Below are 16,487 nucleotides of genomic sequence, written 5' to 3'. Positions count from 1 at the left end.
CACATTAGCAAGACTATCCCAGACTTAAAGAGACTTTGTTTCAACACCTTAAATTAACTGCTGGAATTTCTCCTCAGCATTCATTTTTATGTAAATATTTCCTCATTAAATATAGACATTATTCTTTGTTTACGATCAAAAAGATGCAGGAATCATATGCTGTAAGCAGACTCCAGGGGCAGCATGTTTATATGCGGCATTACTATTGTGTAACGTAATTTTTCAGAAAAATAAAGTAACCAACACAGAAAGAAGACACTAAGAGGAAAGCAGTGTTATGACCACAGGTTAAAAACTGTTGAACGTAAGCAAAAATAAGCCCTGAAGTCCTAGGAATGGGTGATAACAGACATACACATTACTCAAAAATTGTTGTGGCCCTATATGGTGCTTGTAAGTGTTCTTTTTGCCTTTTAAGGAACAGTGAAATTGATGTAAAGATATCAAAAAGTTGTTTTTATTGTGCATTTAATGGAGGGGAAAGGAGCCCTGGTCCTGGAGAGCCGCTATCCAGCATGTTATAGAGGCTACCCAGCATCAACACACTTGATAATAATCAGCAGGTGATTAATATGCTTCTGTAGAGCCTCATAAGCTGCTGAACATGTGAATCAACTGTGTTGTAGAAGGGAAACATCTAAAACGTGCTATATAGCGGCTTTTCAGGACCAGGGATCCCTACCCCTGCTTTTATGAGTGAATGACTGGATGAATAACTTTAGAGCAGTGGTTCACAACTTTTATTCCCACAAGCACCCTCTTGTTTGTCTCCAACATGACCCAAGCCCCTTACAAACACAGTCCTTATGCACATACTGTTACGACCCATCTAGGTGGGCCATAATGACATAAGAGTGTGGAATCCCCTTTCAACTGCCACCAAAACAACCACTGGCTCTAAAAATATAACCAAGGCATTTATTTACCAAAACGGCAGTTTATACTCTTTACACTCAAATGTACAGGCTAACAGAAATGAAGCTCTAATTCAACAACTGAGGTGGGAAATCAAAATAACCCCCAAATTCCACTACCTCCGCTCCGCTGCGCTCCGCTCCGACACGAACGCCGGAGCAAAATCGGTCCCGTTGTAGTCAATCAGAGCTATTCCACTACTGCGACCGTGCTCCGGCAGTGCGGCGCGTTCCGGCGTCTGGCAAAAATAGAATCGATCCTATTTTCGCCGGACGCCGGAGCACGGTTGCAGTAAATGGACAGAAATCACAACCGTCCAACAGGAAAAGGAGCGGGCACAACTTCCGTTTTTCACAATACATCGATAAACAAAAGGCGTTTTTTGTTTCATATGCACAGGTTTAACAACTTTTAACAACTATCAGTGGCGGCTGAAGTTTAAATGCACAAAAGTAAGCCATAAATACAGTTTCCACTATCAAAGTAGTCACACTTTGTTGATCCAAACACTGCTGATCTGTCAACACAAATGATGGGCAGATTAAACAGTTCATTTCGATGCTTCTCCCACACAACGGGTGTTTGGATCTAACTTCCGCGTTTATTGCTCGGACTGTATCGCAAGATCTCGAAAATCCCGCGCATGCTTATTTGCCCACCTCAGGTCTCCGCACCGGAGCGGAGCCGTTGTAGAGCGGGTAGCAGTAAAAATTGAGTTCGGAAGCGAGCGGCTGCGGAGGGCGGGGGCGGACCGGAGCGGAGCGGAGGTAGTGGAATTTGGGGGTAAGAGTGAGCCAACGCCTAAAATAACAAACAAAAATATCTCACTGAGTTGTTGTCTAAAAATGTAAAGAAAGAGAGTGAATAGTGTTGGTCTTTCTTCTGTTAGACCAAGCACAGGTACGGAGAAGATGGAGTTAAACACCTTTTGAGTTGGCAGAATATGGAGTCAAATGATCAGAGAAGTCCAGTCACTGTTTCACCGCTCGAGAGGGGGAGAGCCTTTACAACTTCCAGCAGGTCCCGCGATCTGCTCCTGACAGTTGCTTCGGACAGACTCTCGCCGTTCTGCTGAAAACGGCTGATTTTTATTGAAGATTACAGGAATGTTACATACGCAGTTTGCCATGTACATACGTCATTGGTCATGACAGGTAAAAAATAACAGCCTTGTTAGTGGACAGTTTAATACATCACTAGAACATGCATCCTTGAGAGTACTAGGAACATCCTGATACATGAAGATACATTTCACCGGTGCCGAGAGGAAAGTGAGAGGAGCTGGAACGTGCTCACTCCCTTCAAGGTTGCAGAACAGAACATGCTGCTGTAAATCTTTGTGTAGAGGCCTTGAGTATCTGAGCAAGTGTCCATAGCATAGAGTAATACAAATGAGCTTATAAGGTAAATATAAAAGAAGCTTATAAGGTAGATACATATATTTTCAATCCCCCTTTTGAACTCTTTTAAGAGTTCAACAAAGATGTAGGAAATCAAAACAACAACACCAAATTTCATCAAAAAAATCTAATAAGCAAAGTTTTAAAATACCAATACAAACAATCAATCAGTTTAAAATACCAATACAAACAATCAATCAGACTACAGCTTCTCATATTTCTAGCAGTAAACTAATACAAAAAACATGATCATATATGTAACTGAACATGTTACAACATGAATGGATCGCATGCTCACCCGTATGAGGGCGAAAAACCCTAATTGTCGTACGTTAATAGGGAAAATTCCCCCATGTCGTCCCATTTTGGGACGAACACCTTTTGGCACAGAGTGGGCATGCATAAGTCAACAATGATCAAAAAAAATAAAAAAACAACACAATCAAAAACTCATAGAAATGAACAGGTGAAAGGATTGTTACATAAATCACTGAACATTCTCACACTCTAACAACATCTTCTTCATCATGAGAGTCATCACTATCATCAGAGGGTTCCACTCCCAAATTGATGTTAGGATTGGCTAGTAACAAGGGCATCTGGATAATTGGGTCAGCAGGTGGAGGAGAGATGGCAATGGTAATCAATCTGTACATTCAGAATTGAGTTTGGAAATGCAATGAGTATAAAAATATATCTCAACTAAACAGGCAAATGAATAATAATATAAAATGAGTAGAGGGTGTAAAATATAACCCTTGTAAAATAAATGAGGGTGTTAAATAGAACCCTTGTAGAATGCTCGTAGGGTGGTTACTTCTTCCCCCTGTTGAGGTCCCTTCACTGGCTCCAGGCAGCTGCAGGGGGTGATGATATCACGATTCTCGTCCTGCAGGATGTGATGGTAGCTTGGCACGCTACCTCGTCCTGCAGAATTGGTAGCTTGGCACGCTACTGTAGTCAGCTACTTCTCTTCCTGGTTTTTGGATCCTTCTTTTTTTGGTCAGGCAGATGTCAGCTGCTTCTCGTCCTGGTCCTTGGGTCCTCTTTCTGGTCAGGCAGATGTCGGCTGCTTCTCTTCCAGGTTAGGCTCCTCCCTCTGTGACAGGTTCTCTTGGACCTCGGTCAGGGTGCGGTGTGGCTCTTCCGCTGCAGCACACTGGATCCAATGGTACCATGAGTCTCCTTTGCCGTCCAGCCGGACAGCGTGTGACATCCTCTCTGTGATCCTGTAGGGTCCGGTCCACCTCGGTTCCGTCCACTTCCTTTTGGTGACTTTCAGCAGGACCCAGTCTGTCCCAGGTTGTGGAGATGGGGCATCTGTGGTGGTACGATCAGCCTTAACCTGTAACGAGAACTGAGAGACAAGACTATGCAACAGGTTATAATATGACCTTGAGTCGAGGGAGTCAGTCAGGTCAGCAGTCAGAGGTAGTTTTGTGGCAGGTCCTGGAAACGGCCGTCCAGTCTGTAGTTCAAAGGGAGTGAACCTTGTGGTTTTGTTAACTGAGCTCCGTGTGGACATCAGAGCAAGGGGCAAAGCATCTAACCAAGTTAATTTGGTCTGTGCACAGATTTTAGCCAATTTGACCTTTAGCGTTTGATTCATCCTTTCCACCTTTCCCTGGGACTGAGGATGATACACTGAACCAAACTTGTGTTTCAGTCCCAGCATGGTTCCAACCTCTTGTAGATCTTTGTTCTTAAAATGTGTCCCATTGTCCGATCTAATTTTTTCCGGGAACCCGTGTTGGGGAATGTAATGATTGATCAAACATTTGATGACTGTTTTGCTGTCTTCTTTTTTCGCAGGCCAAGCCTCCGGCCATCCAGTGTAGGCATCTACACACACTAGGAGATACCTGTAGCCTTTTACCCTGTCAATCATATCTGTGAAATCTATGATTATCTCTTTTCCAGGGCATGTTGGTATTCTTAAATTGACCTTGGATTGGTTTCAGGGTAGGTTTAATGCCAAACTGAGTACACTCTGTACAAGTTTTAACCAAATATCTGGCCATGTCTGTTAGGTATGGATGCCACCAGGGGGACAAATTTCTCATCATCTGTGCAACACCAACATGTCCAACACCATGTGCTTCTTCCATTGCTGTTTGCCTGATGCCAGGTGGTAGTATGGGTCTACCATCTGGACTTCTCCAAACATCTGTGTTAGTGGCGCCTCTTGCCAACCATAAAGTTTTTTCCTGTGCTGAAGCTTGATCTTGCATGTCTTTCAGTAGCTGCGTTTACATGTGCAAAATGTCTTTAATCCGATCATTATTCGGATTAGAATATGACTGTGCACATGGGCCCTGGAAATTTAAATCCGATTATGTCAAGTGTTTACATTCGTCATAAATTTGATCGGAATAAACCATTTTGTCATGCGCAGATCGATCTATTACGCTGAAAAAGACCGTAGAAGAAGAAGTAGCAGACTTCCGCTGTAAACAAACATGGCTGCGTGTATGTAAAAATGGAGCACGACGATGTTTTTCGGAGCGTAATTTTATTTTTTGTCGTCACAATTTTACAAATACAAACTAAACTTTTTGTAATTTTCCAGATGTTAAATAGGGGGAGACAGCAGGATGAAAATTTCTTAATACCAAGAACCGTAACTTTAGTCCCCCCTCCTCCTGCAAAGACAAGGAGCCACTGGATGAAAGTGAGGAGTAAAGACTGGTGGGAGAGGATTGTTCTTTTGGAGTTCACCGATCAAGAGTGGAAGCAGAATTTCCGCATGTCACGTGCGTCATTCATGAAACTTTGCTCGTTAATGGAGAGTTATATGGCTCCCGAGGACGTTACTGTGAGGGCTGCTGTTCCTGTCGTCATGCGGATTGCAGTAGTTCTGTATAAACTGGGTAGCTGTGCAGAATACAGAGTCGTGGCGAACCAATTTGGAATAAGTAAAAGCAGCATAACGAAGTTTGTTTACATGTTCTGCAAAGGCATGGTGCAGGGTCCAATCAAACAGTTGATCCGTGCACCAACTGAGGAAGAGGCAAAAGAGATAGCCAGACGGTTTGAAGCATCCCATCACATTCCACAAATAATGGGGCTTATCGATGGAACACACATTCCCATCCTTCCTCCTTCAGACGGCTACAAGGATTTTGTAAATCGTAAAGGATGGCCATCCTACGTACTCCAGGCTGTTGTAGATGACAAATTCAGGTAAAAATTACTACTCAATTACCTGCCATGTTCAGAAATAAATTAGTGGGGGTAGATTTTTCAGTAACCTGAGACCTCAAACTGCACCAAATTATTAGAATTACCCCTTCGTTTACAGCAAATCATGTGCACAATAAAGCAGTTTAATTTGTTTCATTTATTCCTCTCATGAAGGTTTTGGAACATCAGCTGTAAAATGCCAGGCAGTGCACATGATGCAAATGCCCTACGCCAGTCAGACCTCTTCAAAAGGGCTCATCTCCTACCCAAAGTAAGAAAACATGTTTTTGAATGGAGAGAGCCGCTTGAAATGACTGCTTGACTGGAGTTAAAAATACATCAATATGTGCTTGTAAATCACATATTAGTAAAAAATTACTTCATTCCCTTTTCTGTAACAGGGCATCAAGACCATTGGGGGGAAAGACACCAATCTTTTAATAGTTGGAGACCCTGCCTACCCACTTCTTGACTGGCTGATCAAAGGATATTCAAACTCACCTCGGCTGACTCCGGAGCAGGAGTCCTTCAACACCTACATCAGCTCAGTCAGGGTTGGAGTGGAAATGACTTTTGGATTGTTAAAGTCAAGGTGGAGGGTTCTGCTAAAAAGAAGTGACTTTCACTTCACCTTTGCACCGACCATGATTGCCACATGCTGTGCACTGCACAACTTCTGTCAGAATGAAGAAGATCAGGCCAGCAACAGCTGGTTGGAGGAGGCCTGTGATCGGGCAATTAATTTTCCTCAACCCAACCAGCCAGTTAATCTCCAGTGCAGCAGTTGTGGAAGCAGCACTAGAGAGGTGTTGACTACCTATTTGGCCACAACATTCCCACTCCGAACGGGACACCTACACTAAGTGTTTCTTGGTTCCAGATTTACAAAAAAAGTTCTAAGTTACACATTTTAAGTTCAGAAAAATGTTTCCCCAAGTACTGAAAGGCATTATTTCCCCGGTTTGTACATATTATAGCACAAGAACAATGAAGCATTACTTTGTGCTTAAAGCACTATTTATTAATCCATTCAATTAAATGAACATTCTGCTGTACTTTTTGAACTTGACAGCTAGTGTTGTGTGAATACTCCTGAGACTCGAAATTAAACATTTTCCAAAGCATTTAAAGTTAAAAAAAAAAAGCATATACAGCGCTTTTTCATGTGGTGAACTCTGTGGAATTTTTTTGTCATCTAGGTCACCAAATCAAACAAAACATAAATATAACATGTTCTGACCTCAGAAACGTTTTTTTTCTTCTTCACCTGAGTTATACTTCAAAAATACTGGAACATATGAAGAGTACTTTAAAGAAAAGTTCGTACTTAGCTACTATTGTGAACATAAATAAAGTGCAAAAATACGTCTCCAGAACATCTACTCTATATTACTCAAGTTTGCTAATGCACTGCAACTACCATGGGAAGTTGCAGAAACCAACATGTCACAACTGAATTGTTTAAAATAACATACTACAGAACAGAATTTCAAATTGTGAATATCATTTTAGCTCAAATCTTGTAGGGTGTAGTCAGAATTGTAATTATTACTGTAGTGTTGTGCATTTTGGCCAAACTCAGCCGACCCAACGTAGTTGCGGTAATGGTGCTGCTGAGAGGAGTATGGAGCTACTGGTGGTGGAGGAGGTGGACGAATGATGGTTCTTAGGCCATCCAAAAGGTGGTCGACGAGTCGCTCATTTGACCGGGAACTCTCTTCAATGAACCGTGTGACAAGACGCTCCTCTCTCTGCAGTCTTCTTTCCTGATGTTCTTCAACCCACCTATTTTGGGACTCTTGCATTTTTTTCATAAATGCTTGCTGTTCAGTCGACCAAGTGCACATAGCTTTGGCATATCCAGATGAGCTTGATCTTTTTCCTAAAAGTTAAAAAGAATTATAAGTGTGTGATATAGAAGACACACTGTTTACAGTGGGGATGGGGAGCTGCTGACGTCAACTGAGGCTATAGTCGGACGGTGGAAGGAATACTTTGAGGAGCTCCTCAATCCCACCAATGCGCATTCCGAGGAGGAACCAGAGCTGGGAGGCCTGGGGATGGACTGTCCGATCTCGGGGGCAGAAGTTGCTGAGGTAGTCAAACAACTACACAGCGGCGGAGCCCCGGGGGCGGATGAGGTTCGTCCTGGGTATCTCAAGGCTATGGATGTTGTAGGGCTGTCATGGTTGACACGTCTCAACAACATTGCGTGGTCATCGGGGGCAGTTCCTAGGGAGTGGCAGACCGGGGTGGTGGTCCCCATCTTTAAGAAGGGTGACCTGAGGGTGTGTTCCAACTATAGGGGGATCACACTCCTCAGCCTCCCTGGAAAGGTCTACTCCAAGGTACTGGAGAGGAGGGTCCGATCGATAGTTGAATCTCAGATAGAGGAGGAGCAATGTGGTTTTCGTCCTGGCCGTGGAACTGTGGACCAGCTCTATACCCTTGCAAGGGTGATGGAGGGGGCATGGGAGTTTGCCCAACCAATCCACATGTGCTTTGTGGATTTGGAGAAGGCTTATGACCGTGTCCCCAGGGGCACCCTGTGGGGGACGCTCCAGGAGTATGGGGTGGGTGGCTTTCTGTTAAGGGCCATTCAGTCCCTTTACCAGAGGAGCGTGAGTTTGGTCCGCATAGCCGGTAGTAAGTTGGACCTGTTCCCAGTGAGGGTTGGACTCCGCCAGGGCTGCCCTTTGTCACCGGTTCTGTTCATCACATTTATGGACAGAATTTCTAGACGCAGCCGTGGTGTGGAGTGTGTCGAGTTTGGTGGCAGGAGAATCTCGTCTCTGCTTTTTGCGGATGATGTGGTCCTCCTAGCTTCATCCAGCTCTGACCTTCAGCTCTTGCTGGGTAGGTTCGCGGCCGAATGTGAAGCGGCTGGGATGAGGATCAGCACCTCCAAATCTGAGACCATGGTTCTCGACCGGAAAAGGGTGGCTTGCCACCTCCGGGTCGGGGGAGAGGTCCTACCTCAAGTGGAGGAGTTTAAGTATCTCGGGGTCTTGTTCACGAGTGAGGGTAGGAGGGATCGGGAGATCGACAGGCGGATTGGTTCGGCGTCTGCAGTGATGCGGACGCTGAGCCGATCTGTCGTGGGGAAGAGGGAGCTGAGCCAGAAAGCCAGGCTCTCGATTTACCGGTCGATCTACGTCCCAATCCTCACCTATGGTCATGAGCTTTGGGTAATGACCGAAAGAACGAGATCGCGGATACAAGCGGCCGAAATGAGTTTCCTCCGTAGGGTGGCCGGGCTCAGCCTTAGAGATAGGGTGAGGAGCTCGGACATTCGGGAGGGACTCGGAGTAGAACCGCTGCTCCTCCGGATCGAAAGGAGCCAGTTGAGGTGGTTTGGGCATCTGGTCAGGATGCCTCCTGGACGCCTCCCTGGGGAGGTGTTTCGGGCATGTCCTGCCGGCAGAAGGCCCCCGGGTCGACCCAGGACACGTTGGAGAAGTTACATCTCCAATCTGGTCCGGGAACGCCTTGGGGTCCTGCCGGAGGAGCTGGTGGACAAGGCCGGGGAGAGGACGGCCTGGAGCTCCCTAGTTGGGATGCTGCCCCCGCGACCCGGACCCGGATAAGCGGAGGAAGACGAGACGAGAGACGAGATATAGAAGACTGAATGTAGAAAAAAAATACACTGCCACCTATACAAAAAGAAAACATAGAATTATTGTGAAAATCAAACGTGGCTTTAGTGACCCCCAAACTAAATATTTAGTTAATAAGCTAAATGATCATTTTTTCATACTTAGGTATAAACTGTGACATTTATCAATTAATGAATAACATAGTAAAAATATTACATAGAAGAATAAACTCCCATTCATATTTCCTATAACAGTCCAAATAACCAAATAAACGAAATTTACTAGTGTTAATCTGGACTGGACATTTGGCTTTATAGCCTGCCATAGTCCCTTACTCAAGCAGTTAAACATGTGTCATCTCCAACAACAAAAAGCTATTATACTTTGACCTAATTTAGTCTCTCGAGCGATAACTTACTCTTTTTAATGGATTCACTAGATGGATGAGAACTGTCTCCTCCGTTTGTGGGCATCTGTTCAGTGGCTTCTGCTGCTTCGCTGCTGGATTCATCTGAATGACAAAAACCCAAGTCTGAAATTTGATATTCTCAAAAACGTTGTATGTTTTTTAAATGTGAGGTTTACAAACTTACCACTAATGCTATCTTCAGTAGCATCAAGGCTCTGGCTCACGGGTGTGTTACATCTGTCTACCACCTCGTCCTCGAACCCAACGTCCACGCCAAATAAAGGCACATTTGACAACGGCCTCGCCGCCATGAATTCGTCTATTGCGCGGTAGAAGGGAAAACTGGAAGGGTCGAACCCGCTTCTGCTGTTGTGATTCTTGGCTTTGTAGTACGCGGTCTTCAAACTTTTCCATCGGTTTTTTATCTGTTCAACCGTTCGATCGATCCCCGCTTCCTTCAAGCGCTCATGTACTTGAATGAATAACTCAGAGTTTCTAGACTTCCTACCATCAAGTCTTTCTACAATTTTTAGTTCTTTGAGTACATCCAGCAATGCATTTGTGTCCGAAACAGACCAGTTTTGTTTCGCACCCGCCATGTTTTCCGACTTCCGTAAACGACAACGTAACGTACGTAAACGTGTGACGTTACTGACATGCGCAGTGATGCGCAGTAGTCACTCGAGTGTTTTCATGCACCATGATCGGATTAACAATCGGCATAACCCAGCTGTCTCAATCGGAATGAAAAGTTGATCCGATTGAGTTTAATCGGGTCAGAGTATTCTGAATGGCTTGTTTACATGACGCATTTTAATTCCGATCAGGCTTTTATTCCGATTAAATGTGTCCATGTAAACGCAGCTAGTGTTTCTCTTGTGATGGAGATTCTAGGATCAATGCTTTTTTCAACAGTTACTGTTTCAACCACTAGGTTATATACAGGAAGATATTCAGCTGTTATCTTGGCAGCTCTATCTGCCTCCTGATTTCCCTTAGATACAAAGTCAGAGCCCTGACTATGTCCTTTGCATTTTATCACCGCCGCTTCTGCTGGAAGGAATAAAGCTTCTGCTAGTTCCCTCATCTCAGACTCATGTTTTATGGGTTTCACCCCAGCAGTCACAAAGCCAGCTCTCAACCATTGTTTCAATTCAACATGTACGGCTCCTACAGCATAAGCTGAGTCACTGTAAATATTTACCTTTTTCCCTGTGCTCATTTTGAGAGCTGCAATAATAGCTAATACTTCTGCTCTCTGTGCTGACTGTTGTCCTTTCAGCTTTTCCGCTCCTGCAGTGAACCACTCGCCTGTAGGGAGTTGCTCTACTACTGCCCAGGCGGCTTTTAATCCATCATTGTCATCTCTGTAGCAGCAGCCATCTGTGAACCAGTTCTTATCAGGATTTTGTAGTGGGATTGCACTTAAATCTTGCCTGACTTTTTCTTCTATTGCTGTTCTTTGTTCGCACGAATGAGGTTCCCCATTACCCATGTGGTCTGCCATGTTTATCCCTTCATGTGTGTAGGTGATGTGTGGGGCCTCTAGGATCTTACTGATTTTTCTTTGTCTTAGTGGGGTCATGGTGAAAGCTTGTGATGCTTGTGATGCTTGTGAAGCTTGTGATGTTAGCTACTACACTGTGTGTTGTAATTACTTTCAGAGGATAGCCCATTACAATATGTGCTGTTTTTTGTAAAATTTTTGCAAGGCCTGCTACATGTTGTGTGCAGGGTGGGTGTCTTTTTTCCATGTTATCTAGCATGACACTTATGTACATCAAGAGTTGTCTCTGACCTCCCCCTTTTTTCTGGAACAGAACTCCATTTACATGAGTTTCTGATCCAGAAACATCAAGGAAAAACGTAGACTTGTAGTCTGCAGTAGCTAAATCACTAGCGGTTGAGAGTTGTTGTTTGAGTTTTATGAAAGCTTCTTCTGCTGGAATAGTCCAGTTCAGGTGAGCTGTGAGTTGACGCATACCAAAAGGTGCTATAAGAGCACGTAGTGGGGCAGTGAGACCAACATAGTTAGGGATGAAGTGTCTACTGTAGCCTGTTAGGCCTAGGAAGGATAACATGTCTTTGACTGTTTCAGGTTTAGAGTGATGGAGAATGGAGTTTCTGTGATCTGGTGACAATGAAACACCAACTTGTGAAACCATTCTGCCCAAAAATGACACTTGTTTCCTGGCTATTTGAAGTTTGGACCAGCTGATCTTAAATCCAAGCTTGGCCAAATGAGTTAGTAATGTTTGAGTAGCTTGCAGACAGGAGCCTGCAGAGGGCGCTGACAGGAGCAAATCATCAACATACTGCACTAGAACACAGTGATCAGGTAGGGGGCATGTGTCTAGGAGCTGACGCAAACATTGGTTGAACAAACCAGGTGACAGGGTGAATCCTTGTGGCAACCGCGTGTATCTGAATTGCTGCCCTCTGAATGTGAAAGAGAAAATGTCCCTCAGAGACTCATGAAGTGGAAGACAAAAGAATGCATTTGCCAAATCTATGCAGGTAAACCATGCATGTGAAGGTGGTACGTTTGTCAGAGCCACATATGGGTTAGGGATGGGAAGTGAGTCTGTGTTAAGTAGGGCGTTTATACGACGCAGGTCATGAACCATTCGATATTTACCAGTATTTTTCTTTTCTACAGGTAAAATCGGAGTGTTCCATTCTGACATGGATGGCTCCAACACCCCTGCCTGCAACAGGCCATTGATGGTGTCTGCTATCCCCTCTTCAGCATATGGTTTGTGTGGGTATTGTGGAACCCACAGGGGAGCATGATCTTTTAGGTGAAAGGTCACAGGTGGGATGGACACCAACCCAACATCAGTGGGGCCTGTTGACCACAGGGAGGTGGGAAGCGAGTCTAACATTATCAGAGCATCAGGGTGATTGGTTCGCTCACGGCCATGAGATCTGCTAATAGTTTCCTGTTGTAAATGTGTCGAATTAGTACAAACCGCAGTGATTTTAAATGTCTGAGTTGAGTCTGAATACGACACTTGTGGAAGAGGAGTTGAACGCCAATCAGTGGTTGCTAGGGAACGTTTAACCATTCCTCCTAGTTCTTTTGCCTGATGGGCTGGATGTAAAGCAAGAGAGACATGAGGTACTGCCTCATTTTCCATCATGTACCATGCCAATTGTTCCTGGGTTAGGTTGGCTGCTGCGGCCACACCTTCTGGTGCAGCATAAATATCTGTTGTTTGTACACACCATTGCTGTCCCTCTAAATGATTTTGGAAGGCTTCCTTGTACCAAACTGAATCATGTCTGTCATAGAATAATGTTAGGTGAGGAGGGTCAGGGGGAGAAACATAAGGATGGACCTGAGTCAGCCAGGGTTTCCACTGCTGGTACAGAGTCATTAAGCCAGGAGTGTCCTTGGTTTCTGTGTCCAACAGAGCCCAATAAATCTCAGCACAGTCTGATATGTCAGGCAGTTTTTGGGCCAAGTACATGCCATCACTGGCTTCTCCGGTGCAGGGCAAAATAGTCCCTTCTGGCAGAGTGACAGTAAGTCCCATAGGACCACACAAAATGGTGGCTCCTAACTTGATGAGGAGATCTCTTCCTAGTAAGTTGACTGGAACTGTTGGTGAACAGACGAAGCTGTGCAGTACTGTCTGATTTCCCACCGTAGTTGGGAGTGGCAGGGAGAAAGGCAGAGTTTGTTGTTCCCCAGAGAAGCCCGTAACTGAGATAGTGCGTGTAGATGTCTTAGAGGGTGGTACAGTTTGCATGGTGAAGCAGGTGGCACCAGTGTCAACCAAAAATGGTTGATGTTGTCCATCTACAGTTATTGACAGCAGGGGGTCTGCCGTGGCTCCCTGACCGTCGGAGTTTCTCTGTGGGGCGTCCTATTGTCTTGGACCACCCTCCCACTGTTCCCAGCCCATCATTGGCATCTGGGTGTGGGGTCCGGTAGGCCCTCCTCGTCCTGAAAAGGTGCCTCTGCCTCGACCTTCCTTCTGTGGGCTGTATGGCAAGGGGCAGTTCCTGTACCAATGTCCTGGTTGACCACAGTTATAGCAAATGTCTTGAGCACGTGGTCCCCCTTTGCCGCCTACTGGCCTCCACTGTCCCCTTCCCCTGAAACCGCCTCTGGTTCGACCAGCAAAAGGTGGTCGCTGGGCAGCATATGGGCTGGGTGTGTTTACATATGGCCCTGAATATGGTGGCTGTGGCTGCCAAGCTATAGGTGAAACCTGATCAGGAAGTGTCTGCTGTGGTGGGGGTGTGGCTGTGGACGCAACCATTTGTTTCTTAACCTTGTCCCCCTTTTCTCCTAAAGTCTTTTTTGCAGCTTGTAATTGGACCCTGAGCAATTGTTTTTGTAAATCTTCTAAGTTATCAGAGTCTTTTTCTTCCTTTACCTGCATTTTATTAAGGTTAAAAATATGGTGTTTTTTCCACTTGCTAAAATCACAATCCTGCAAATCAGGGTTGTCTTCCATTTTCTGAGTCACCGAGTCAGGGACTCCTTTCAGGACTGCATTTTTAAACCACATACTGCTCGTGCCCCGTTTGGATGGGTGTTGGCCAGTTTGGGCCACCCAGGTGTCAATGGCTTGGTTCAGGTAAATTGAAGGATTTTGTTTAGCATCCCATTTAAATTTGCACATTGAGCTGCTATCTTTCAGCGGAAACATCTTTCTGACTGCTGGGCCTAATTGAGCTATCACTCTACCGAGAGGTACAGAATTAGAATCACGAGTTGTGCCAGCATCCTTCTCGAAGGCCTCCGCCTGTGAGCGTGACGTGCATCTAGTGATTACTGCTCTGAAGTCTCCCAATGCAAGATCCTGTCCAGCAGTGAGGGTGTCAAAGTCTGAGAGCCAAGTGATTCCACCCTCCTGTATGTCTGGTAATTTATCTATTAAAGCCTGAATGTCCCCAAGGGAATACGGCTGATAGACTTTCTGGGCGTTGGGTTTATTCTGCACCAGGGGTAATTGGTAAGTGGGTGGTCCCATGGACCTAGTGTGTCTTCTTTCTTGTTCTGGGGATGGAGGGCGGGAAAGCAAATCCCCTTCTCCCCCAAACTCTTCCTTAGTGGGCGGTTCTGGCCATTCCTCCTCTAGGAGAGATTCATGACTCTGACTGGCTGCTGGAGGGGGATCAGATGATTCATGCCCCACCAGAACCATCTTAACTACTACACTTTTATTAGGGTCTTCCTGCTCTTCACCTTTTAACTGGGAGGATGCAAAAATTGGTGTTTGCTTTTGATCTGGTGCTTTAGGCCATACTGGTGGGCAGTTTGCCCAAGGCGCTGGAGGGGGAGCATGGGAGCTCATACCCGTGTTGTAGTCAGGTGCGACCAGGCCCTGACTGAAGTAGGGAGGGGTGAATTGTTTTTGTGAGTTATCTATTTCCTGTCGTTTAGCTCTTAATTCGAACGGTGCAGCTGGGCTGGTTGCAGACGGACTGCTGTTTAATGTTTCATTGCTTATCAGAAAAGGATTATGTGTCTCAGGGGCTGTGGGCCTGACTTTAACGTCTGATCCTGAGGTCATAGTTACACTTGACCACTCACTCATATTATCAAGCGGGACTTCAGGCTGAATGTCCAATGTACCGCTTGTAACTTTAATTAATGGATACATTCCAGCTGGCGGAGCAGTAGTAGAAGAATAAGGAGGTGGAGATTTATTTTCCTTCTTCACTTTTTTCATGTTGGGCCTGGCGGCGTTCCATAACATTATCCACTGCATGTATTTACTCACAGCTGCCTGCTTGTCAACCTCACTTTTTACTTTCTTTCTTGTCAACACTCCAGCTTCCCTCAGAGTCTCTGCAGCTTCCTGCCTTTTATCTCTCGCTTCTGCAGCCTTCACTTCCCAAATCTTGCTCCAGTTACCTCTGCTGTTAACATCTACTCCTTTTTCCTTCATCGCCTTTTCTGCTGACTTTCTCAATAAAACCTTATTTCTCGTGGCTTCAACTGGGCTACTTGTCAAATTTATTACAGTCTCCATGCAAGCTAATTGCTCTCCCAGTGTACTCAGAATGTCACCAGGTCCCCATCCATCATCCTCCGTTCCACAATCATATTCTTTTTCCATCATTCTGTTAGTATGTTGCTGATTTTGGTGACAATTTGGACTGATGAGGGTTTTAGCCCATAGGGGGCTCTAACTCACCAGTATTAATTAGTGAGACAGTGCCAATGACCTTTGTGGTATTTCCTTCTTCAACCGTATTTCAGGTGAGGAAATCTTGCCTAGAGCATCCACAAAGGCGCGCTGTATTTCTCTCACTTACACATACAATTTGTTAGTACAGTTCAGTCATTCGTTACCCATCTTAACTGCGGTGGGTGTGGTGATCACCGCTTATTCAACTAATCCCTATTAGCTGTGATATGAAAAATCTATGTGTTTTTACACTTATCCTTACTATTCTGCACTTGTGAGAGCAGATAATATGTTTGCTAAGCCTAAAGAGACTTATTCACTCTCATTTGGAGTTTATTCTGTCTCTTTTATTATGTAATTCAAGTTAATCAGTCAGCTCCATCTGTTTTACCGACAAAGCTGATTTAGACTTGACATTCATACAGCGTGCTCTCTAACTATAGCGTGTGTTTTGTGTAAAAAAAAACAGTTTCACAACAACATTGCTCATTTCACACAGTAACAGCCAAAAACATTGCTCATTTCATGCAGAAACAGCCAAAAGCACTGCTCATTTTATGCAAAAACAGTTAAAAACATTTTTCCCATCTCATGCAAAGGTCCTCGACCTTTAGAATTTAGGGAGCTCTCTCTCTAGCCTCCCAGGCCCTTAACCCGAACCAGGTCCTCGACCTGTGCTATAAAATTTAGGGAGCTCTCTCTCTAGCCTCCCAGGGCCTTAACTCGAACCAGGTCCCTGACCTGCAGTATTTTAGGGTTCCCACCCCTAAGGCCTTACCCTAGCTTAATATAACCTCGTTATATTTTCTATTAACTCGTCAGCAAATAGTGT

The 16,487-nt window shown here is 44.9% G+C and overlaps 2 protein-coding genes across 2 annotated transcripts; one reads left to right on the top strand and one right to left on the bottom strand.

Annotated features, from left to right (window-relative positions):
• The first annotated feature begins 4,618 nt into the window (after positions 1-4,618).
• LOC139072093 (uncharacterized) lies at positions 4,619-6,494 on the top strand. Its single transcript, XM_070555313.1, has 3 exons — positions 4,619-5,498; positions 5,673-5,769; positions 5,900-6,494. The coding sequence occupies exons 1-3, from the start codon at positions 4,795-4,797 to the stop codon at positions 6,359-6,361; spliced, it is 1,263 nt and encodes a 420-aa protein (XP_070411414.1). The 5' UTR covers positions 4,619-4,794; the 3' UTR covers positions 6,362-6,494.
• Positions 6,495-9,376: 2,882 nt separating this feature from the next.
• Positions 9,377-10,236, bottom strand: LOC139072092 (myb/SANT-like DNA-binding domain-containing protein 7). The gene is made up of 2 exons (XM_070555312.1): positions 9,688-10,236; positions 9,377-9,605 (listed from the first exon to the last, which is right to left on the bottom strand). Exons 1-2 carry the CDS (start codon positions 10,100-10,102, stop codon positions 9,484-9,486), a joined length of 537 nt encoding a protein of 178 aa, XP_070411413.1. The 5' UTR covers positions 10,103-10,236; the 3' UTR covers positions 9,377-9,483.
• Positions 10,237-16,487: the final 6,251 nt, after the last annotated feature.

The sequence above is a fragment of the Nothobranchius furzeri genome, chromosome 1 (assembly GCF_043380555.1).
Source record: "Nothobranchius furzeri strain GRZ-AD chromosome 1, NfurGRZ-RIMD1, whole genome shotgun sequence".
Lineage (NCBI taxonomy): Eukaryota > Metazoa > Chordata > Actinopteri > Cyprinodontiformes > Nothobranchiidae > Nothobranchius > Nothobranchius furzeri.
Note: the sequence above shows the minus strand (reverse complement) of the source record. Positions and strands in the feature narration are given on the sequence as shown.

Coding starts and splice junctions, on each gene's coding strand:
- LOC139072092 (XM_070555312.1), bottom strand. CDS start 10,102: ATGGCGGGTGCGAAACAAAACTGGTCTGTTTCGGACACAAATGCATTG. Junction 9,606..9,687: donor TACTGAAGATAGCATTAGTG/GTAAGTTTGTAA, acceptor TTTGTCATTCAG/ATGAATCCAGCAGCGAAGCA.
- LOC139072093 (XM_070555313.1), top strand. CDS start 4,795: ATGGAGCACGACGATGTTTTTCGGAGCGTAATTTTATTTTTTGTCGTC. Junction 5,499..5,672: donor GTTGTAGATGACAAATTCAG/GTAAAAATTACT, acceptor CCTCTCATGAAG/GTTTTGGAACATCAGCTGTA. Junction 5,770..5,899: donor GGGCTCATCTCCTACCCAAA/GTAAGAAAACAT, acceptor TTTCTGTAACAG/GGCATCAAGACCATTGGGGG.